The sequence below is a fragment of the Fusarium vanettenii genome (genome assembly GCF_000151355.1).
Source record: "Fusarium vanettenii 77-13-4 chromosome 1 genomic scaffold NECHAsca_1_chr1_3_0, whole genome shotgun sequence".
NCBI classification, from domain to species: Eukaryota; Fungi; Ascomycota; class Sordariomycetes; order Hypocreales; family Nectriaceae; genus Fusarium; species Fusarium vanettenii.
The window spans coordinates 327,945-350,472 of record NW_003315881.1 but is presented as its reverse complement, the minus strand read 5'-3'; the positions used below and the strand labels follow the sequence as shown (position 1 = coordinate 350,472).

Sequence of the window (22,528 nt, the reverse complement as noted above, 5' to 3'; positions counted from 1 at the left end):
TTGTTCTGCTGGTCCCAGTCCTGAGACGGGACTGAACCTTTAACCCCTGGGTATCGTGTGATCTGATCTGCTTGTCGATCATCTCATCCCTCCAAGCCACCCGTTTTTTTTTGTTTTCCTCTAACCAATGATGTCGGTGTCCTCCTTAGGGTCCTCCTCACCCTTGATTAGCTCTTCGCCAGCTTGCTCATCCACAAACTTCCTCTCGCTGACGTGCTCCTCCTTGCCGTCTGCAGTCCAGACCTTATCCTTAAATCCTCCCTGCTGGCCCTCTTCGTGCGCAAAGGCGCAGTGAGGGTTCAGGCACGGGTTGAACTTGCATTTTGTCTTGACGTGCGTGAACTTGCAGTTGGCAGTTGTGCAGTCAGCTCCGTTGCGGCACAGAGGCATCGATGGGTGCTTGAACGGGCATCGCGGGTTCTGGCAGTTGGGGAAGAACTTGCAGTCTTGCTCGCTCTGATGCGCGAGACGAGCCGCTGGTGAGGGGTGTCGAGCAACGCATTTTCGGTTCTTGCACGCGGCTCCAAAGGTGCAAATGTCGTTGACGTCGACCGAGACACCGTGAGGCGCTGCCGGCGACTGGTGGGCAAACTTGCAGTCCTTGTTGGTGCAGTTCAGGTTGTACTTGCACACCGTGTCTTCGGGGTTCGGGGGCTCGCGCTTCTCTCCAGACATGTCCACATCCTCACCTTCGCCCTCGCCCTCAGGCTTGTTGCTGCCTTGCCTGTCGTGGTGGTGGTTCTGACCCCTACGGAAGTTACCCCTGGTCGAGTTCTGGCCTCGCTCGAAACCACCCTTTCCTCCTCGACGATGTTGTCCAAATTGCCCTGGGTTTCCACCATTGGCCATGAGTTGTTGCGTGAGCTGGAACATCATCTGGTTCTGCTGCTCGAGCATGGCTGCGAAGTCCATCTGGTTGGCCCCGTTGGCCGGCATCATCCACTGACCCTGGGGTCCGCCAGCAGCCATGGCGTTCAAGCCTGCTTGGAGGTTGGCGGTGCGGTTGTTGTTGTTACGGCCCATACCACCTCGGCCTGTCCTGGGACCGGTTGGGGGGTTGCGGCCGTGGGTGTTGATGCGTTCACCGCCCGTCTGGCCTCTAACACGATGAAGGGCAGCGTCGCCAGTGCGGTCCATAGCCTTGTTCATCTGGCCAAACATGCGCTTATCCCGTCCACCTCGTTGGTTTCCGTTTCGCATTGAGCGGGGGCCGGTTGGTCTAAGAAGAGTCAGTACATCTACGTCAGGCGCAAGGAAATAAGGGGAACATACGCATTCAACTCTGATACATCTCCGGCATTCATATCGGTATCCATGTCGCCAGCGCCAGCGCCTTCTTGGGAAGCGTCAGGCATTGAGCTACCGCCGTTGGCTGGAGAGCTCAGGGTATCGATCTGTTGGAATAGCCACTGGGAGAAGTCGCGAGTGCTGGGGTCGTCGGGGCCGAGGTTCAGGAGATCGCCAGAAAGCTCAGAGGCGATCTCGTCCTGGGTCTTTCCGTTGACCAGCATCAGGATGATGTACTCGGCCAGGGCGGAATCATCGGCGCCACCGGTTCCCCATCCAACCTCGACGAGCTTGGGCTGGATAGCGGCATTGAGAGCCTCCGCCAGGGGCGTGTTGAGGCTGACTTCGACAGGCATATTGAGTGAATGCGCCGTCACGGGAAGGGAGTAGGGGATTGTGGAAGGCGGGTGCGGGTGCGGGTGGCGGGTGGTTTCGCCGCAGAGTCTAATCGAGACTTGGGCAGTCTTTGAGCGACGCGTTTTTTTCGATGGTCTTTGACAATTCGCGTCGCGTAAAAGGGAAACGGGTCGCAAGGCTACAAAATATGCGTGGGCGCTTGCGCAAAGTTGTGTTTGTCGAGTTGGTGATGCTGCGTCGTCACACCGAGCGGCGATGAAGCAGTCTTTGAGGTTGGTTTGTGTTGGAGTTGGCAAAAGCTCTGCCAGAGTGACGGAGAAGTCGTCGGGAAATGGGTCTGTCTATCACGTGATGTGTCGATCAGTCATTGTTTACCTTGTCGAGTAAGAGCCGTTTGGTTGGTAATAAACGTTTTCTGGTCAAGGGAAAAGCCACATAGTGAAGCCCCTTGATTCGACTATCTCAAAGATTTCTTTTACAATTGATAATATCTATCCAACAAAGCCCAACCAGCTCAAAGATGCGTTTGTCAGTGAACAGGCACACACCTGTGATGTTGCCACCACGGACCAGAAGATTCGGTGAGCAACGAATAGCTGTCAGAGGAGTGATTAGTCAGAAATGTGGCTCACATGTCCTCTTCAAGCCTCTTTATCCTGTACGTATTTTTATGCAGCCTCGACACAATGCAAGCTAGCGACAGGAGGTTGCCGTGAAGCTATTTATGGCATCCATTCATTGATCTTCAAGTTAATCAAAGATCCCCTTGCTCTCTCACAAGATCAAGTCCCAAGACGGCGTCCCGAGATGGCGTTCCTTTGTCCCACCCTCTTTCCATCTCCCCCGCAACTTGTCTAGATTAATGCTCGACCTTCATGTTCCAGTGCGGGGGACGTCCAACACCATCCATGGGTGTTTACATGTTACATTTCTCCTCCTCCTTGCAATCAATCCATCCTGCTGCCATCCATCATGTTTATCTAGGGCTGCATTCTCCTCATTTACCTTACCAGACGATCAATATCCATGAGGCCAGTGGCTCCATCTGGGTGCGTGCATGCAGCAAGATTGGGGGGCTGGGACTGGGAGAAGCCACCGAGACAACGACTCTGAGCTGCAGCAAGATACAATGGAACGTACCAAGTCGGTTCCTTGCTGCGCAGAGACGATACAATGAAGTCGTTCCGACCAGTCTTTTGAACCATCCGAATGCCAAGCGTAAAAGTAACGTGAGAACTCGCCTGGAAACTGCACAGTCGAAACACGTCGAGAAGCATCACATCCAATGAATGTCATCAGCACCACCATGGCAGATGCAGTCCAACGCCAGCCTCGTCCTCGCTGAGTCCAGCCGCTGCGAGTCGCCGACGGGCGCTGACGCCGCTGACTTTGGCGCCGCGGCTCAGCCCATTTTTGGCGCTGTCTGGGCCTCTTTTCCACTGAGTAGAGGCAGGTCGGGTCTCGTCTCAGCTCATCTCCCGTCCGTCGTGCATTTACCTCAAGCACGGCTGTCGCAAATATAGCAATGGGCGCACACATCGGCCTCTAGGATTCGTCTGGTCTCTCTATCTGCCGCAAGCCTCTTTACGTCCAAGCTACCTATTTTCCGGCATCACGGGTCATTGCGAGGTCCTGGTCCTGTCAATCCCCGCCCCCTTCCCTGTCTCCAGTGAATCCTACCTCTACGTCCAATCTCAGCTCAGACGACGCCGTCATCTGTCATCGAAATCAACAACAGCAATAATCATCATCACTTGGTTGTGTCCATTACTACCAAAAGTTCGCTGTTTTTCATCTCGAAAACGGTAATCGCAACCTCTCGGGTGGTCGTGTAACGTTGCGGCTGTGCCACATGGTCGCCCGGGACATCGCAGCCTGGCCGTCCATCACATCGCAATCTACCGCCTCCAAATCAGGCTCGGCACGATTGCTTCAAGCTTATGCCCTTGCTCTGCCCTGCAACTGCAAGGTGCCGGGGAGAAACTAGCGCCAATCCTTTCTGCCCTGCTGTTCTGCCCTGCCCTGCCCTGCCTCCTGCAAACGCCCATAGAAACGAGTGACAAGCCTCTCCCGTGTCTCCAGGCCAGGGGCCCTAGCGGAGGATCGACGTCCCTATTTAACTGATGTCCCCGTATTCCTTTGGACGGCACTCGGCACTTAAATCTCACCTACCGGCCTTGGTTCTTATACCTCTGCGACCACCTCTGCGACCATCTCTTGGATAGCATAGCATCTTGTATTCTGCATCCTTCATTGTCTTTCGCGATGTGGTCCAAGGCCCTCGTCGCCGTGGCGGCCCTCGCCCTTACCCCCGTCAACGCCATATGGCCCATCCCCAGAGAAATCTCCACGGGAGAGAAAGCTCTCTTCATTGACCAGAGCCTCGAGATCACCTACAATGGGGACTTTGTACGCTGGACTTCTCCTCTCCCTGGATTTGTTGAGCATCCGGACACTAAGACCATGTTTGACGAGCAGATGCCCTATACTTACCAGTACTCACCAGCCGCTGGTTCAGACTTTAGCAGCAAGCAGATCGTCCAGGCCGGTGTCTCACGCGCCCTACAGGCCATCTTCAAGGACAACTTTGTCCCCTGGAAGCTCCGTCCGCGCAATTCTGACTTTGAGCCTGCCCTGGGTGACAAGAAGTGGGTTAAGTCGCTCGAGATCACCCAGACTGAGGAAGACGACAAGGCCACCTTCAAGCCGCTAGCCGGCGAGGTCGACGAGTCCTACACGCTCACCCTGTCTGAGAATGGCGAGGCTGTCATCAAGGCCAAGTCTTCCACTGGTTGCCTGCACGGCCTCGAGACCTTTGTCCAGCTCTTCTTCAAGCACAGCTCCGGCACCTCTTGGTACACTCCACACGCCCCCGTCACCATCAAGGATGAGCCCGTCTACCCTCATCGAGGCATCCTTCTCGATACTGCCCGCTGCTTCTTCGAGGTCGAGCACATCAAGCGCACCATTGACGCCATGGCCTGGAACAAGCTGAACCGACTGCACCTCCACATCACTGATTCGCAGTCCTGGCCTCTTGAGATCCCTGCTCTGCCCAAGCTGGCCGAGGAGGGTGCCTACCGCAAGGGCCTTTCTTACTCGCCCAAGGATATTGCTGACATTTACGAGTACGGAATTCACCGTGGAGTCGAGGTGGTGATGGAGATTGACATGCCCGGCCACATTGGCGTCGTCGAGCTAGCCTACAAGGACCTTATTGTTGCGTACAACGAGAAGCCCTACCAGTGGTGGTGCAAGCAGCCTCCTTGCGGCGCGTTCCGCATGAACAGCAGCGATGTGTACGACTTCCTCGACACACTGTTTGGTGATCTCTTCCCCCGCATCTCGCCCTACACGGCCTACTTCCACACTGGTGGAGATGAGCTTAACCACAACGACTCGATGCTCGACCCAGGCGTTCGATCCAACGAGACTGAAGTACTGGCTCCTCTGCTCCAAAAGTTCCTCGACTACGCGCACGGAAAGGTCCGCGACGCTGGCCTCACACCCCTGGTGTGGGAGGAGATGATCACTGAGTGGAACATGACCCTAGGCAAGGACGTCGTTGTTCAGTCCTGGCTGGGCGGTACCGCTGTCAAGGACCTGGTTGCGGCTGGCCACAAGGTTATTGACAGCGATTACAACTTCTGGGTAGGTCAAATCTTGATCATCTAAGGCATGGGTTACTGACATATCCATTAGTACCTCGACTGTGGCCGAGGCCAGTGGCTCAACTTTGACAACGGCCAGTCCTTCCAGACATTCTACCCCTTTAACGACTGGTGCGGCCCCAGCAAGAACTGGCGCCTCATCTACTCGCACGACCCCCGAGCAGGCCTGTCTGAGGAGGAAGCGAAGCTCGTCCTCGGCGGCGAGGTGGCAGTTTGGTCCGAGACTATTGACAGCGTCAACCTCGACTCCCTGGTGTGGCCGCGTGCAGGCGCTGCAGGCGAGGTCCTCTGGTCGGGCCGTACCGACGCCTCTGGCAAGAACCGGACACAGTATGATGCCGCACCACGACTGGCCGAGATGCGAGAGCGCATGGTTGCCCGTGGTGTGGGTGCTTCGCCGGTGCAGATGCCATTCTGCACACAGGGCGGTCCGGAAGAGTGTGCTTATTTCGAGCCCTAGATGCGGTGACGAGAGATTTTGTACATACCATTTTTATTCTATTTCAACAGATTCAGCATTTCTACGTTTCAACCACGAGCATACGCTACCTGGGATTTGACGACTCTAAGTATTGATTCTGTGAGGCTCCGGAGCGGGGCCGGAGTTTCAACACGGAGCGGGGTCCGCGGCGCCGAATCTGTGGGGTAAGTCCGGGGCGAATGTTGCACCGGTCTCCTCCTATGGACGGGCTACCGGGATCATACAAGTTCCCGGCGTCACATAGGGTTACAATGCTAACATGTGACAAGGGACCTGTAGAGTGCGCGTTATGCATCCTCTTTTAGATCCTCTAGTTCGCTTGGCATCGGGATGTCTCTCTTTCGTAATGGGTGGAATGAGATTGGGACGAGGTCAAGTTTCCGCATCGGGCATCCTGATCGTGGGCTCGGCATTCAGCCACAGGAACGAGTTCACGTGCTATTGTTTGTTTGCTGTGAGTCTTGACTGTCAAAGAAGATGTTGGGCAAGTTGTTGGCTGACCATTACGTTGGTTCTCACTGTGATATCAGCAGAAGATGATAGCAATACAGCCTACAACGACTACGCTTTGGGCAAGATCAATAAATGCCATCAAATCCCATTCTACTTTCAAGGTAGAAGCTGTTTACCCCGCCATCTGATCTGATCTCAAACCCTACCGTACACCCATGGTCCATATGCATCCCCATCCCCAACCGAGACCCCTCCTCCCCCTCAGCCAAAAAAGCGCCTCGGCAAAAAGCCAGCCTCTTCCCCCGCAAAGCTCGTGTCCATAGCCAAGAACATCTGAAAAAAAGTGACGTCTTTGCTATTTGCAGCGTTTACGGTGACTCGACGTATCCGATGGAGGGCGGCGTCTCGCGGGGATAGGCTGGGGAATGCTGCAGATCTTGTTACACTGCTTTTTAAGGTCAGGTCAATGATATTTATGTATAGGCTTGGTTCCCACTGTTTGGTTGACTTTCGTTCTTTTCTCAAAGCTTGTTATACATCAACTGGCTCTTGGCTCAATCGAGCTATCGTCTTGTTTCTAAGTGACTTTGTCAAGTAACATCATATCATCATGGGTCTTGTCGAAGCCTTCCTAGAGCAGGCCTCCTTTAAGGCCGTCTTTCTCATTGCCGCCGCCTTCTATACCATCTACTACATCGGATGTCGCATAGACGAGCACATACGGATTCGTCGTCTCGGGCGCTATGGACCATATCTCAGAACCTACGCTCCATGGGGTAAGTGAATCTTCTTACACATTAAATTCTCCTAACCTCACCTCCTAGGTCTCGACCGACTGGTCAAGTTCGTCTACGCGACGGCAAAGCATCGAAACATGGAGGTCTGGCGTGACACCATCTTTGGCGCTCACAACTCATGGACCGTCGAGTCGCGATTCCTGGGCGTTCGCACCATATTCACTGCCGACCCTGCAAACGTCAAGGCCATCCTCGCAACGCAGTTTGGCGACTACGGCAAGGGTGAACCCTTTCACCGCGAGTGGAGCGACTTTCTAGGTGACAGCATCTTCACCACTGATGGCGCCAAGTGGCATGCTAGCCGACATCTCATCCGGCCACAGTTCACCAGGGACCGCGTTAGCGACCTACACTGCTTCGAATCGCACGTTCAGACGCTGTTCAAAGCTATCGCCAATGGAGGGCCGCTACTGGGTGAGGCTCAGGTTGTGGACATGGATAGTGTGGATGGAAAGGTGCTCAATATCAGTGATCTCTTCTTTCGCTTCACTCTTGATGTGACGACCGAGTTTCTCCTAGGTTCAGACATCAAGTCTCTAACGTAAGCACACAACCACCAAAGATACAGTCAACCACTGACGCATGCAGAAATCCAAGACAAGAGTTCGCAGAGGCCTTCAACGAGATCCAACACATCCAAAACATCGTCGCCCGCACCGGCAAGCTCCGCCACTTCTACCCCAAGCCGCGCTTCTGGCACTGCCTCAACGTCGTCGACAACTTTATCAACAAGTACATTGACCGAGCTCTTCGTCTAAGTCCCGAGGAGCTCGCCTCCAACTCCAAGGACGACCACGGGTACACGTTTCTGCACGCCCTGGCCGGCTTCACGCGAGACCGCAAGGTTCTCCGTGATCAGATCATTGCTGTGCTTCTTGCTGGTCGTGATACTACTGCTTCGACTTTGTCGTGGGCTCTCTATGAGCTTGGTCGTTATCCTCATGCTGTCGCTAAGCTGCGTGCTGAGATTCTGTCTACCGTTGGCCCGGATGAGACTCCGACGTATGAGCATCTTAAGAACATGCCTTACCTCAAATCAATCCTCAACGAGACTCTTCGTCTATATCCATCTGTTCCTTTCAACGTTCGTATAGCTCTCAAAGACACAACCCTCCCTCGAGGTGGAGGCCCTGACGGCACCGAACCCCTCCCCGTCCTCAAAGACTCACCCGTGGCATACTCTACGCTCGTAATGCAGCGCCGCTCAGATCTCTATCCCCCCGTTTCGGAAAAGTTTGCCGATCCTCAAATCTTCAGCCCAGAGCGATGGGCGCACTGGTTCCCCAAGCCTCACGACTACATCCCCTTCAACGCGGGCCCGCGCATCTGCATCGGTCAGCAGTTCGCCCTGACCGAGATGAGCTACACACTCTGCCGCATGTTTCAGAGGTACGAGCGCGCCGTGAGCTACATGAAGGAGATCGACGGGGGAAAGCCGCTGCTCAAGGCTGATATTGTGCTGTCGCCGGGGCAGGGTGTCAAGGTGGCTTTCTGGGAGGCGACTCGCGCGTGAGGTTCGAGTTGATTTTTGGAATGATTCAGAGCGAGAGTGTTTTGGGATGGTTCAGTTTTGTCTTGACACTATGTAAACTTGCTAAATACGTCGCCACTGTTACCCCTATTCAATATTCAGTTCAATAACTCCCCAACATAATTCCACTCATCTCTCACCAAGCCCATCTACTTTCTTCCAAAGCTATCTTTCACGGCCTTGCCGAATCTCTCGATAGCCTTGTTCATGTTCTCAGGCGTCGCTGAGGCATAGGTAGCTCGAAAATACAATCCAGGGGGCGGCTTATCCTTCTCGGTCAGGAACCAAGAGCCCCTTGCCACGAGGACGCCACTCTCGATGCAAGAGTTGAAGATTTCCTCCTCGATGTCTATGATGCTGCGTTCTCCAGCTTGAGGGTGCTTGGTGTGATCAACCTTTAACCACATCTACATGTCCTGTTAGTCAAGTCTCACTCAAAGTGATTGTACGTGTACTCAGGGGCACTTACAAACATGCCAGCCGTAGGAGGAGTCCAGCTCACGAGATCGGTTGGTAGATGATCCTCACAAGCGGCAAGCAGAGCATTCCGCTTCTTGGTATACTCCAGCCGCAAGTTCATCAACCACCGGAGATAACCCTCGTGTCCCCACGTCTCGTCCAACAGCTTGTACAGAATAAGCTGGGAGAAACCGCTAGGTCCTTGGCTGGCGACCTCTGCGTGCCGGACGTATCGCTCAACGATCTGCGCTGATGCCGTGATCCATCCGAGTCGTGATCCCGGTACGAGAACCTTGGAAAACGAGTCCATGCGCATGACACGCCCGTCAGCGTCGATGCTCAGCAGCGAGGGGATCAGCGACGAGACAAACTCCTCAACAGTCTTGGGCGGCGGCACATCGGGCTGGTCGCGTCCCGTGTACGGCTGCATCTGGAGGAAGTAATACGGCTCGTCCTCGATGATGTATAGGTCGTGCTTCTGCGCCACGGCGTAGATAGCTTTTCGTCGTTCTGTTCCCTGAGTCGCTCCTGTAGGGTTCTGTCCCGAAGGAACTGTGTAAAGCAAATGAGGCTTCCGCGCTCCTCGCTCCTTGGCATCCCAGTTAGACAGGAGCTCATCCATATGCTCAGGAATGAGGCCCTCTTCGTCAATGGCAACGCCAAAGGCCTTTACACCCAAAGGTCCAACTGTCTCAAGAGCTGTTGAGAAGCTAAAGTCTTCGGTCAGAATAGAGTCGCCTCGGTCCTTGTCACAGAACATGCGAAGCGCCTCCTCCAACGCTCCCGTGCTACCGATAGTCTGGCAGACCTGCCAATCCGCATAAGGAGGCTTATACACAATCTCAGTGTGCTCCGTCAGGTACCGCATCATCTGAGGAGATCCTGTAGCCTGGCCGTAATTGCATGCGATGGACAGGTCATAGGTGCCGTCGCGGTCTCTAACGTCGTATTTTCCAATAGTAACCGTCTGTCCCGACTCTTGTGTTTCCTTTTCGGAGAAATTGGGAGCCACGGGCACTTTGAATCCGAGTTCTGCAAAGGGGAATACCTCACTTGAGGGGAGACCGCCACCGAGTGAGATCATACCGGGCTTCTTCATGTGGCGAGCGGCTTGTTTGAGAGTGCAAGGCCCTCGTATGCTGCTCTCGTGGCTTAAGTGACCTATTATTTTATGTAAGCCAGCGCCTCAGGGGTTGTTTAAGCTGATACATACTATCCCATCGCTTAGACTTGGGCAAGCCGATTGTCTATGATATCGGGATAAGCCTCCGACGTTCAACTCGGTGACACTCATGGCAACTCACCGGCCCCTTAAACATGTCACTATCCGAAGCAGCCGCAACTCCAGCAACTAGCTTCCCAGCCTTGACTCGCCTTGCTTTGACCTCATCGATAGCCGAGAGCTGCTGCGAGTTGTCATAGTGAGCCGGGCGAGCAGCCGGTGCGGCCTCGGCACTCGACAGATGCTGAGACTTGGCGTGGAACAGGCGACTATAACCAGCTACGGACCGAAGCCGCGCCGCTCTCGTGGCCAAGAGCATTGCGCCGAGTGTCGAATCCGGCGGAGGTGATAAGTAGCTGAAGCGAAAAGTAGCTGAAGCGAAAAGTAGCTGAAGCGAAGAGAGGGGGTCGTGTATCGTATAAGTGGAGAGGCTCTCGTCACGTCAACTTAGATATCCCCACCAAGTATTGAAAGAAAGCAGATATCGTCTTCAATGACTGACCAAGTCGAGTTGTTGTAGACGGTCAGTCAAGGTCACCTACAAAGATAGCGTCCTACAAAGAGGATCATCTTAATAATCGTCCATCTACCGGACCCGGGCGCACCTTGATAACAGGCCGGTGCCGGACACAACCTCCGACCGCTCTTAGCCGGCTGTATCCCTGTCGATTTCCCCGGCGGTGGAGCCCCGATCCTCTTGAGTTCGCCTACCCTATACCGGGACCACCGCCCCGAGCGGGGTTTCAAGGTCACTGGGCTTCACCACGTGAGCAGCTGATGCTTTATGGTTGTTTAATTATTACGTACAACTCTTGTCGACCGCCCGCTCGCTCATACAGTCGAGTTGTCGTTGCGAGAGCCCTTGGGATTGGGCGCGCCTTACACCTTGTCAAGCTACGCCCCATGACATATGTCACAACTAACGTCCCCATTCCACAACGACAAGAGCCAATGTCTGACAAGGAGAGCTTTCCCCGCAGAATACAACGATCCACCCGGAAGCACCGAGCTGTCCGGCATCGCAGAGAGAGATAACGAGAACTGGTGGAGATATGAGGACATGCAGGTGGATGGATACTCACTACTGTTCCAAAGATAGGTACTGAGACTTGCGAAATCCTATGTTGGATTGTCTCTGTGAGGGATTGCTAGTTTGGTCGTTGCTCGTATCTCATCAAGCCCTATGTTTTTCCCTTTTGTCCAAGTTTTTGCCAGTTTCTGACCTACATGAGGTCTCCCATGAAAATCGTGATAAATGTATGCAAGAAAATAGGAACAAAGGAAACTCCGCTTTACATGGCTAGGTATGTATTTGTGAGAGTCTGGAGCGACTCAACCCGTCTCTCTCACGGAAGCACACATTGAATACGGAGGCAAATGACACTGGCAATCATGGCCAGACACGTCGCCCACGATACATGAACCAGTAGGATGTAGTCGGCACTTGCCCCGGTGCATTTCCCCAGCACGGCCCCTAGAGACACGCAAGCTGCAAAGATAAAGGGCTGGTAGGGATCTAGAAACCGTCGCCTGTGAAGAAATGAGGCGATCGAACAGCCGTAAACGAGACATGCTGTAAGCGCCAACCACTGTGATGGCTGAGCAAGAACATTGACTGGTGCTGCTTGAGGCCAGGCCTGGCAATATCGACGTCAGTCAGATGGCAACTCTGGGAACGGATAGACATGCATGGCTAACGTCCTATGCCTTGAGGCAAGCTGCCAGGGTATAGATAGCCAATAACCATGCCATTTCCCAGCATAACTTACTATGTATGTTGGATGGAGTTGCCGCATATAGGCAGACATGATCCAGGAACTGAGAGTCGCCGGCACCAGTTCGACCAACTCGGTAACGAGCTGATAGACTGAAACATGCTGGCTAGTCTCTTTGTTGTGGAACACAGGCTGGTCGTTTGGCTGAATGGTCATGAATTCGGACTTGTTGCGTCAGCTGACGTCGAGCACGAGTGACAATGGTGAATTTCCAGACAAGATATCTCGATTTGCTTTTCATCCTCGTAGATTGAAAAGCGTCCATTCCCGAGCCGATATAAATGTTTCTTTCTTTCTTGCGATTGATGCCCGAGTTGTTGAACCTGGCTGACCTAATTGCCTCGTGAATACCTACCTAGAATAACATGCCGAGTCCTAGTGGCGGGCCTCAATTCGTAGCCTCGATGGGTTCGTAACTGGGGAGAAGGGTCAACAGCGTCAATGCAAAAATCTTCGCGAACGGGCCTTGGATGACTGAGACACTGTAAACACCATCACCTAACCGCCTCACGGTAGAGATCTCTGGTGATTTGTTGCATGCATGTGTGCCCAAGCCGTCGGATTGACGGGGTTGAAAATAAACGCCAAGGCGGACTAGGTCTCAACTTTGCTGGTTAACTCATAAGCCAACCATTTCCGCCTCAGCGAATCAGCCCAGTTGCAACTCAACTTCAACTGTGCCTGTCCCAAATGAGTATCGACAGCCTCATAATAGGCACGACCTGCGTTGGGTACTGATCCCGTCAAGGCCCAATTGCCTTGTTATGCGTGTCCAACTCACTCACACCTGTGGTCGGCAGACCGTGAGTGGCGGTCTCAGATGCTTTCCAACCAGTCAATCCGGTGATGCTGTTGCTTGAAGTCATGTCGACAGGTTTGTCGTCTCGTTTCGTAAAGCGGTTAGATAAACTTGCTGGAACTCGCCGGTCAGCCTCCATCCAATCCAAATTTTGGCTGGTGTACCATATAAGACGCCTTAGGCCCTTATGCCGATAAGGGCCTGAATCTTGCCACAGACGCAGCCCATCAGCTCTCCTGGGCCGATATAGGCATGTCAACGAAGGCTCTTTGGTCGCCCTCTTCGCCAACCTCCCCCACGTTTCGAACCATTTGACGCGATGCCAGGCCTCCCCGAAAGGATGGGCCGCAGCCTTTGGGATACCTTGCAGCATTTGTCTGTGATTCTCCCTGCTGGGATACTTTGGGGTGCTGCAATTGCTTTGAGTCTACCCCGGCACAACGATCTCAGTGCAGTGTGAGTAAACGTGAGCTTCATGGTGACTCCTGGAACTGACCGTGTTAGTACCATCATACTCCTGTTCGTCTCAGGAGTAGTCTCTGTGCTCCTGTACAGGAATACGTTTCAACAGTGAGCGTGGTTTCTTGGCTAGAGTTGGAGTTGGGAGCTGACTAGGTTCGCTCAGAGTTCGACTCGGTCGTGTTGCCCCTGCGGTTGTCTTCGCCTTCATCGCCTCTCGATCGCCGCCCCTATTGAAGTCTCTATCGTTGGTGGACGAGTCAATCTCGTTCATTCAATTCTGTGCATTGTGTGTGATCATCATCACCTCTGCAGTTGCCATGAGAAGACAAAATGCGATTCCACAACCACAACAAACTGAGGGCATTGCCAATGAGGAGATGAACTCCCTGACACCAGGTGTCAGGTCACAGCCGGGCACTCCCGAGTTGAGTGTCAATGGTCTTCTTGAAACGAAATCAGACCTCGATTCCCTCCTCTTTGAGCACATGGAAGGACCAAAGTCACAGTCTCCCGGCTCTGCAAGCAGCGAGGTCTCGGCTCTCGCCCCGGATTCTAGGGTTGATCCAGCACGGATCTTCGAGATTATTGGATGGGTCAAAACCGTGGGTGAGGCGAGCTCTGGCCAAGAAGGTGAGGCGACTACCAGGCCTCAAGTGTAAGTCGAACAGGGCCAGCCCAAGTGGGATGTGGTTCTGTAGTATGCCAAATTATGGACAGTCTTGAGCTCCAGCTCGGTATCGGGACGTATCGGGACGAGTCGCGCATGTGAGAGCGACTCTGGTGCCTTCAGGATTATTTGGCCCACGATTTTTCTACCCCAGGACATCTCTGAATATTTTGTGATGGCATACCATTTGGTCGGGTATGTCACCTTTTTGCCCTTGGCTGGATCGTTTCTTTCTCCACATTAGACTGTCGCGGCTCGAAGCTTGAACTTGGATACAGTTTCGGGGTGGTCTCCGTCATTGGGTGCAGCAACATACCTGGAAAGAAGTATACACGGAAAAGGCATATTGGTTTTCTCCTATTGTTCTCACTGCTTCCTTTTTTTCACCAAAAGTTACCAGATGAAAGGGAAACTGGCCCGCCAGAGGAACTGCATTTGTTGCATTTGAACATTCCGTTTTGTTGCGTTTTTAATCTTGCAGGATCTTTGGAGGACGATAAAAATGGTAACACAGGAGGGAGTTTCATTGTATCCGCGGGTATGGGAGATGAAGGACGGTCATTAATAAGAAAAGGACAAGCATCTTGAGGGATAGACGAGCCAAGTAGCAATAACTGTTGATTTATTAAGAATAGTATCGATGATGAGAGAGCAAAGTTTGGTGCCACGCTGCAGTGATGAATCTAGAACTTTGACATACACGGAGCAGGTACAGTAGAGTTTGATGTGTTTTTGTTTTGTCAGGAGCAACCGACATTCATTAATTGACCAGGATAAGAAGGAAGGAACTGACACCTAGGAACAAGGTGCAAGGATCAAGCCAAGCGACTTATGTAATCCACCGGAGACATATCACCGCCAATGAGGCTGTACAATGACAGCACCCCCAGGAGCTGGCCCGCGACACTGAGATAACCTGCTAACCTCCATCCATACCTACGGAACCTCCCTCGTATCCTTTCCCGCGCAAACCTCAAGCCAATGGCCCCGGGAGACTATTCTCGAGCCAGCGTACAGGGTCATGTTTGAGCCCCTGCTGCTGCACGACATTTCAAATCGAAGCGCTGCGCCCTTGAAGCGTTGCGCATCTACACCCAGCTGAGGAGCTAGCTGCCGCCATGTATTGGCCCATTGGAACTCCTCGTATCCATGCTACCAGCAGCAGTCGAGCTCCCGCCTTCAAGCTATTCGTCTCCAACGATGGCCTCACGAGCCCTTCCGAGGACAGTTTGACCGCTTCACCCGGTCTTGCCAGCGCCCAACCCCGCGGCCACACCCTCGATGATCTCGATTCCCTCCCCCCGCCGACGCCTGTAACGCCTGTGACACCAGGAGTCCGACCTGTCGAGCACGATGATTACACGACGAGCCGACCGCAGCCGTCTCTGGAAGGCGCCGATGCCGACGGGATACCGATAAAAGACCCTATTCTCGCTCTTCGGGTCTCTCGCTCTGGGCACTTGTTCGCTGTCATCACAACCACCTCCATCACCATCTGGCAGACAAAGGTGCGACCATGAGGGCATATTTTCTCTAAGCCGGCATGACTGACCCATGTAGCCCGCTGTCATTCTCGCTGTCGTCGTGCGATCCGATTATTCCCTCGAAACATACGGCAAGAATGTCGACCTGTTGCTTCGACCTGACTCGGCCATTCTCGTCATACACACCGACCAGGGCTACCTCATCACCTACTCTCTAGCCACCGATTCTGATTCGCGCGTATACAAACCTCATTTCGCAAACTACCATAATGTTCAGCGACGAAGACAGAGTCTCATCGGAGGCCTCGCTGGGCTGCCTCCTGAGCAGATCTTATGGGGCGCTGGCGAGGGACCAGGGGTCCGCGACCTGAGCGTCCGCTTCAGGATGGTTATCAAGGTCGATGCTGGCATCGAAAGTGCACTGGCCCTCGACGATGAGTTGGTTGTAGCGACCAGAAAACCAGCTGCAGTCCAATGCATTCGCTGGACACCCGATAGTACCGGGAGCCAGACGAGGACCGAGATCATCAGCCGGATGGGTTGGGTTGAGAAGAAGGCCACTATTGTCGAGATGACGCATGATCGCCCTATGAATCTGCTCACCTGGATCACAAGCAGCGGGCGAGCTTATGCTGTTCAGCGCTACAATCACCACGGAGACCCTAATCAGGGAGACGACGCGGATGCTAAACGGTTGTTCAAAGGTCACTGTTTCCATGTCCCGAAAGGTCATAACGACCGTGCTGTTGCAGCCGTCATAAACGCGCGGTTTTCGCTCATTGCCGTGGGATGTTGCGATGGTACAGTGCAAGTCTATTCCGTCCGGGACTATTCTGGCAATATTCCTCACTCGCATACCCACAAGATCCCTGTATCACCATCTTCCTCGGGCCCCTTTACCAGCTTGAGTTACTCCCCCGATGGTTACTGCCTGTTCGCAGGTTTCAAAAAGGGATGGTCAACCTGGAGCATGTTTGGAAAGCTTGGGAGCCATAGCTTCAGCTCAGAAGAGACTGCGTCTCGAGCCAACGGAGAAGAGTGGCTTTCTGGAGTTTCTGGAGCTACATGGGTAGGGGGAGGCTCCGAGATTCTAATGATAGGTCACCGGCATGAAGCCATCTGGTCACTCGAAATGGCTAAGAATGCCGTCACTGGGTGTTACAACGAGGCCAACGTTTTCCGGACAGTACTACAGACGCCGTCAAGCGTCATGGTCTACAGAGGTTACGACGTGCCGGATCTTACTAGTATCTCGGCAGAGCCCTTCCTGTGGCATACAGCAAAAATCCCTGCAACTTATCTCCTGAACCAGTGGCCAATCCGGCAAACCGTCATTTCGTCGGATGGTCGATACGTTGCCGTGGCCGGCCGTCGTGGACTTGCTCATTACAGCGTCAACAGCGGCCGATGGAAGACGTTTGCCAACGAGGCGATGGAGAACGAGTTTCAGGTCAGAGGAGGCATGTGCTGGCATCAACACATCCTCGTGGCCGCAGTCGAGGCTAACAGAACATTTGAACTGCGGCTCTTCTCTCGAGAGACGGGACTCGATTCGTCTCAAATTCTTCATAAGCAAACAATCCCGGCTCCGGTGGTGCTCGTGACCACCTCTGGAGAGGACTCGCTCCTCGTCTACACATATGAGAACCTATTATACCACTTTATCTTTACACCCCATGGTGGTTCGGTACGACTCATTCAAGTGGGTCAGATTGCCTTCCATGGCATTGTTAGATCTCCAGCTCGAGTCCGAGGCTTGAGCTGGATACTACCGGATACCCAGTTGACAGACGGGGATCCTTCCCAAGACGTGGCAGTGGCGTCGGTGATTTTTCTGGTTGACGGGAAGCTCGTGCTGCTGCGGCCCTCATTAAACGACGAGGGCCAGTTGAAGTATGACATGCGGGTGATTGCACAGAATGTGGAATACCATGCCAGCATGCGAGACCAACCACTACGAAACGCCAATCGCCAGTTGGAGGACACTCCTCCGCGGAACGGACCGTCAGCTCTGCGAGATTCTCTTTGGGTGTTTGATGGGATGGAGCTCAAGGCGTGGCCGAACATTAATGACGTGCTTGAAGCCGCAGGGGATAACAACAGGGAGCCGCCGACTCCAGTGTCGGTACCGGTTGATTTTTATCCGCTCTCGGTTCTTCTTGAGAAGGGCATCGTGCTGGGAGTCGAGTCGGATCTGGTCCAACGTCGTGATGTGAACTTTTCCTATTTTCACTTCACAATCAGGGTATGTTTAACTGTTCACCATTGCTGAGCCACAGCTAACCATTCACAGACACACCTCGTACTCCCAGACCTGCTTCGCTTCTATCTTCGCCAAAGTAGATCAGTTGAGGCGGCACATCTTGCCCAGCAGTACCAGGAACTCGAATACTTTGCACACGGCCTCGAGATTCTACTACATCGCGTGTTGGATGAAGAGGTGGACACATCGCCGAAGCCTGCGGACGCCGTCCTACCTCGTGTACTATCACTTCTGTCGTCCTTTAAGGAGTATCTTGACATTGTGCTACAGTGCACACGCAAGACTGAAGTGCGGCAGTGGAAGACGCTCTTTGCGTACCTCCCTCCAGCGCAGGAACTCTTTGAAGAATCCCTTCAAAGGGGCTCACTGAAGACGGCTGGAGGATATCTTATTGTGTTACATACATTGGACGAACTGGGTTCGTCAACCGAACAATCTGTGCGACTATTGTCTCGGGCGATGCGGGAGGGAGACTGGGAACTATGCAAGGAGCTCGCCCGGTTTTTGGCAGCCATGGACGAGACGGGTGAGACGTTGCAAGAGGCCATGAGGATGGTGGAGGTGGTGCTACGACAAGATTCGCCCCAGGACAGCATAGGAAGTCGGCTACAGATTCCATCGACACGGACAGTGAACGGTGGAGGCAGTGGAATGACGAGCGGTGATGAGGACGGCACCTCAGAGTCGGATAGACGCTCAGCCAGCGACGGAGGCAGTATTGCTTCAACGATAAGCGCGCCGTAGATGATGGAACGGCCTTTGGATTATATTTCGGGAATGTTTTTCAGCCATGGGAGTTTGTCATGTTGGGAGCAGGCTGGGTAGGTTTGTATCTGGGAGATTAGGCATGACTTGCATATCGCGATATGTGATGTTACTATTGCCACTACTTTTAGTAGATGCTACAAAAGAGGTAGATGGGTTATTTATAGATGACGATTCTGCTTGCAGCTTCTTTGGTGTCGTGCTTGTAAGTGGTGATGATTCCATGGTGTTTAGGTACGTACCCCTCCCAGTCACGTTACCTCACCTTTCCGTCAAGGTTAAGTCTCGGTGGTGAAGCAGAGCAACCCCACCAAGCCCAGACCCAGACCACGAGCGACGACGGTGACCCAGCCCCAGCCAAAGCCAAAACCAAAACCAGCAGGGAATAGATAACGCCTCTTGATCTTGCTTGACTTGACTACGACGCCTCTCGTTTGACCTGTCCGTGTTTTTGTCAGCGTCGCATATATCGATCGCCTTGCGCCTCCTGCCCGCCGAATCTTGCCTACGCCTTCGACGTCCTAGCCCCGTTCTGTTGTTTCGCTCGCCGCCGAGCGATGGTCGCTCGTTTTTGAGCCTCCTTTGATCAACCTCCTTCTCCTGCTCTCATTCTCTCGAGCCCAATATGATGGATGACTACGTTAGTGAGTCCGATAGCGACTACACGAGCTATTGGCGAGACTGGGTGAGTGATAGGTTGGGATAGTCAATGGCCGTCGTTACCGATTGTGCGGTCTCACGCGCTTCCTCGACGCCGCCAGCCGCGATCCTCGACGACAAAGGATTTGTTTGATGGAAGAAATGCTGTCGAGGATGGCGGGGTCGGAGGAAAAAAAAATACACGACGACGCACGGCTTCTTTTTGTTCTTTGATCCATGGGCTAACCAGGATGTTGTTTGTGCGCAGTTCATCTCTTCGAGGGGCAACGAGTACTTTTGCGAAATCGACGAAGACTACCTCACCGACAGGTTCAACTTGACGGGCCTTAACACGGAAGTCCAGTATTACCAGTATGCTTTGGATCTCGTCACCGATGTTTTTGACCTCGAGTGCGACGATGAGATGCGCGAGGCCATCGAGAAGTCGGCGAGGCACCTGTATGGCCTCGTGCATGCCCGGTACATTGTCACCACAAGAGGCTTGACAAAAATGGTACTACATATTCAACGACCTTTATACAAGACCGACTGCTGACATCTAAAACAGCTCGACAAGTATAAGAAGGCCGAATTTGGAAAATGCCCTCGCGTCATGTGCCACTCGCACCCCCTACTCCCCATGGGTCTCTCGGACGTGTCCAACCTCAAACCAGTCAAGCTCTACTGCGCGCGTTGCGAGGATATCTACAACCCCAAGTCGTCGCGCCACGCCGCTATCGACGGCGCCTACTTTGGCACCTCGTTCCACAACATCCTCTTCCAGGTCTACCCGGCCCTCATCCCCACCAAGAGCGTCGTCCGCTACGTCCCCCGCGTCTACGGCTTCAAGGTCCACGCCTCAGCCGCCCTGATCCGCTGGCAGAGCGTCAAGCGCGACGACATGCGCCGTCGGCTCCGCAAGCTCGAGATCGATACGGGGTTCCGTGATGAGATGGAAGAGGAAGAGGATGATGAGGAAGAGGATGCCGAGTTTGAAGGCATAGATGGCCGGATGGCTGTTGTGGAAGGCCTATAGGAGCGACCGCGCACCGCGGGGTACCTCGGACGCACTTGGCAGGAAGTCGAGAAGTAGTACTCGGACGACTCTGAGGCCATGGATGCTCGCATGACCCTCATGCGGCGCCTCTAGGAACGATGGTGCCCACTGAGGGCCAGGAGGAGAAGGCAACGCATGGCAAGCCGGAACATAGCACGTCTCGCAGCGAGGGCTTGTCTCAAGCGTCTGCTGGCGATAGTAGGCCACGGCGCAAGACGAGCCAGGCTGGTCTAAGAGAGCCTCGTCCATCTGCCTTGTTGACATCCACGTGGATAGATCTCCCTGCTCTCAAGACTCTTCGGTTCCGTCTTGTTATGCTGTTGGTTGGTTCTGGATCGGCGTTTAGCGGCAAGACATGGGGGGCTGGGCTGGGCTGGCTGGTATAAACCAGAGTACGACATAGGTTTTTGAATTATAGCTGTTAAATAAGAAGCGATGTTGATTTCTTCAGCCTGTTTATTACTTGGTTCCATAGCGAGACAATTTCAACTCAACTCAAGTCAACTCTTTCAGGGGATAGGGGTACAAGAATACTCGTTGTTCAGGGGTTACAACACAAGTGAACACAATGTACATCAACACAAGCCTCGAGTTGATTAATCGGTCATTTCATTGTTCGTGCCATGCCTGTCGTACCATAAAAGCAAAAATATTCTAAACTACCCAAAGCTTATCGCTTTCCGTACCACACCCAATGCACACATACACACACAATAGTTTGTTTGCCCTGAATCTAATAAAGATTTCCACTTTTTTGCCCCTTTATCCTAGGGAGGGAAAAGTAAACCGTACGCAGATATACCCTGGAATACGCACAACGCTCATGGTATAAACCTTCATACAATAAAGGAAGAAATTCGCATGCTCTAGACATGAATCCTTTTACACGCGGTTGTCGTGAGGCGAGGGGAACCTGTTCTCTGGGAACCTGTTCTCTGGGAACCTGTTCTCTGGCCGGCCTCTGTCGTCCATCTGTTGGAGCTCAACATCCTGGAAGTTCTGGCTGGGTCGAGGCTCATCTGCCGATTCATCGCGAGGAGGGCGCACATTGCGCTGCGCGAGAGCAGATGTCATGGGATATGAAGTATCAGCCGTGACACCCTGAGTCGGCCGTCGGGATGGCATAGCCAGCTCCTCGTCGGTTCCAGCATAGCCCAAACGACCAACGCCAGCCCAGAAGGCGCGCTCGTCGCTACGGGGACCCCAGGCCCAACCTGCACCGGCTCGGATGGGAAGATGGTAGTAGCGGAAAGCAAATATGGAGGCGATGAGTCCCATGAGATAACCGAAGAGGATATCGAAGCCGTGGTGACGGCGATCGTGCCAACGCGAACCGGCGATGAAGATGGAGACACCAAAGGGCAAAAGTCCCAAGACGAGGAGGTAGACCGGGGGAGCAGCGGCTTGGCGTCGCAGGGATTGGACCTTGGCGTTGTGCTGACCGGCATTTTCAGCAAATGGAGAATCCTTAGCCAGCGAAGCGGAGGCAGAGCCGTCGTCGAAACCGCGACCGCGAGTCGGCTCGAAGGGGTCGATTTCGGAGCGAACAAGGCGCGAGGGGAAGGCGGCGTGTGAAGCAGCCCCAGAAGCTCCAGCGGCAGAAGCAGCCGAGGGCATGACGAAGGGAACGGTGACGGAGAACTTGCTGGCGAGGAAGAGCGAGGCGTAGATGAGACCACCTGCGGCGGTAGAGGCGTGGCCGCTGGGATATGAACGGAAGCCGTCGTTGAGCTTGTACTCGTCCTTCTGCTGGCAAATACCGGCGTCTACGAGCTGGCCGGTCATGCTGCCCCAGCTGAAGCCACCAACAATATGATTCTTGAGGTTATCCCAGTCAGGCTCGCAGCGGGCGAGCATATCGGGACGGGGCTTTCCAAAGAGGTTCTTCATGGTGCTGGTGAAGAACCATGACAGAGTAAGGGAGAGGACGAGACCCAGCAGACCAACGTGAAGCTCCCAGAGCTTGCGCTGCCAGATGAGGGCGGCGGGCGTGCCCTTAGGGACGGTCGGACCGGGGACGAAGATCAAGGAGACGACGGCGACGATGACGATGGGGACGCCGATGGCGAGGGTGAAGAGGAGGTAGGCAGGGACGAGTTCATGTTCCTCGAATGGGTAGCTATTGCACCATGTTAGCTTTGGATGCGAATGTCGATTATGCTTCGAGTACTCACGAGATACTAGGGTCAACAAGAGAAAATGGTCGCTTGGCTGGTGATAGTCTGTCAAAGACGGCGCCGATTCCAGCAAAGACCAAGCAGACGATCCAGTCAAAGAGATATGAAAAGATGAGCCTTAACGGAAGGCGACGGCCTCTGAAGCTTTTCCCTATACCCGTGTCTGCCATCTTGACGTACGA

General features: G+C 53.7%; 8 protein-coding genes across 8 annotated transcripts; 5 read left to right on the top strand and 3 right to left on the bottom strand.

Moving 5' to 3' along the window:
- Window positions 1–120: 120 nt before the first annotated feature.
- NECHADRAFT_74486 (uncharacterized protein) lies at window positions 121–1,643 on the bottom strand (the record flags this gene model as incomplete). Its single annotated transcript, XM_003053348.1, has 2 exons — window positions 121–1,219; window positions 1,273–1,643. 2 exons carry the CDS (start codon window positions 1,641–1,643, stop codon window positions 121–123), a joined length of 1,470 nt encoding a protein of 489 aa, XP_003053394.1.
- Window positions 1,644–3,909: 2,266 nt separating this feature from the next.
- Window positions 3,910–5,775, top strand: NECHADRAFT_89921 (glycoside hydrolase family 20; the record flags this gene model as incomplete). The annotated part of the gene is made up of 3 exons (XM_003054054.1): window positions 3,910–5,295; window positions 5,347–5,700; window positions 5,740–5,775. 3 exons carry the CDS (start codon window positions 3,910–3,912, stop codon window positions 5,773–5,775), a joined length of 1,776 nt encoding a protein of 591 aa, XP_003054100.1.
- A 1,084-nt stretch (window positions 5,776–6,859) lies between these two features.
- On the top strand, window positions 6,860–8,559 carry NECHADRAFT_31103 (uncharacterized protein; the record flags this gene model as incomplete). Its single annotated transcript, XM_003054053.1, has 3 exons — window positions 6,860–7,025; window positions 7,074–7,587; window positions 7,635–8,559. 3 exons carry the CDS (start codon window positions 6,860–6,862, stop codon window positions 8,557–8,559), a joined length of 1,605 nt encoding a protein of 534 aa, XP_003054099.1.
- Window positions 8,560–8,726: 167 nt separating this feature from the next.
- Window positions 8,727–10,577, bottom strand: NECHADRAFT_74483 (uncharacterized protein; the record flags this gene model as incomplete). Its single annotated transcript, XM_003053347.1, has 4 exons — window positions 8,727–8,984; window positions 9,047–10,197; window positions 10,250–10,283; window positions 10,341–10,577. 4 exons carry the CDS (start codon window positions 10,575–10,577, stop codon window positions 8,727–8,729), a joined length of 1,680 nt encoding a protein of 559 aa, XP_003053393.1.
- A 2,595-nt stretch (window positions 10,578–13,172) lies between these two features.
- NECHADRAFT_74482 (uncharacterized protein) lies at window positions 13,173–14,063 on the top strand (the record flags this gene model as incomplete). Its single annotated transcript, XM_003054052.1, has 3 exons — window positions 13,173–13,288; window positions 13,458–13,949; window positions 14,012–14,063. The coding sequence occupies 3 exons, from the start codon at window positions 13,173–13,175 to the stop codon at window positions 14,061–14,063; spliced, it is 660 nt and encodes a 219-aa protein (XP_003054098.1).
- A 1,016-nt stretch (window positions 14,064–15,079) lies between these two features.
- Window positions 15,080–18,657, top strand: NECHADRAFT_57198 (uncharacterized protein; the record flags this gene model as incomplete). Its single annotated transcript, XM_003054051.1, has 3 exons — window positions 15,080–15,469; window positions 15,522–17,690; window positions 17,739–18,657. The coding sequence occupies 3 exons, from the start codon at window positions 15,080–15,082 to the stop codon at window positions 18,450–18,452; spliced, it is 3,273 nt and encodes a 1,090-aa protein (XP_003054097.1). The 3' UTR covers window positions 18,453–18,657.
- A 441-nt stretch (window positions 18,658–19,098) lies between these two features.
- Window positions 19,099–20,148, top strand: NECHADRAFT_74480 (uncharacterized protein; the record flags this gene model as incomplete). Its single annotated transcript, XM_003054050.1, has 3 exons — window positions 19,099–19,158; window positions 19,381–19,626; window positions 19,681–20,148. 3 exons carry the CDS (start codon window positions 19,099–19,101, stop codon window positions 20,146–20,148), a joined length of 774 nt encoding a protein of 257 aa, XP_003054096.1.
- Window positions 20,149–21,051: 903 nt separating this feature from the next.
- Window positions 21,052–22,516, bottom strand: NECHADRAFT_89917 (uncharacterized protein; the record flags this gene model as incomplete). Its single annotated transcript, XM_003053346.1, has 2 exons — window positions 21,052–22,288; window positions 22,344–22,516. 2 exons carry the CDS (start codon window positions 22,514–22,516, stop codon window positions 21,052–21,054), a joined length of 1,410 nt encoding a protein of 469 aa, XP_003053392.1.
- Window positions 22,517–22,528: the final 12 nt, after the last annotated feature.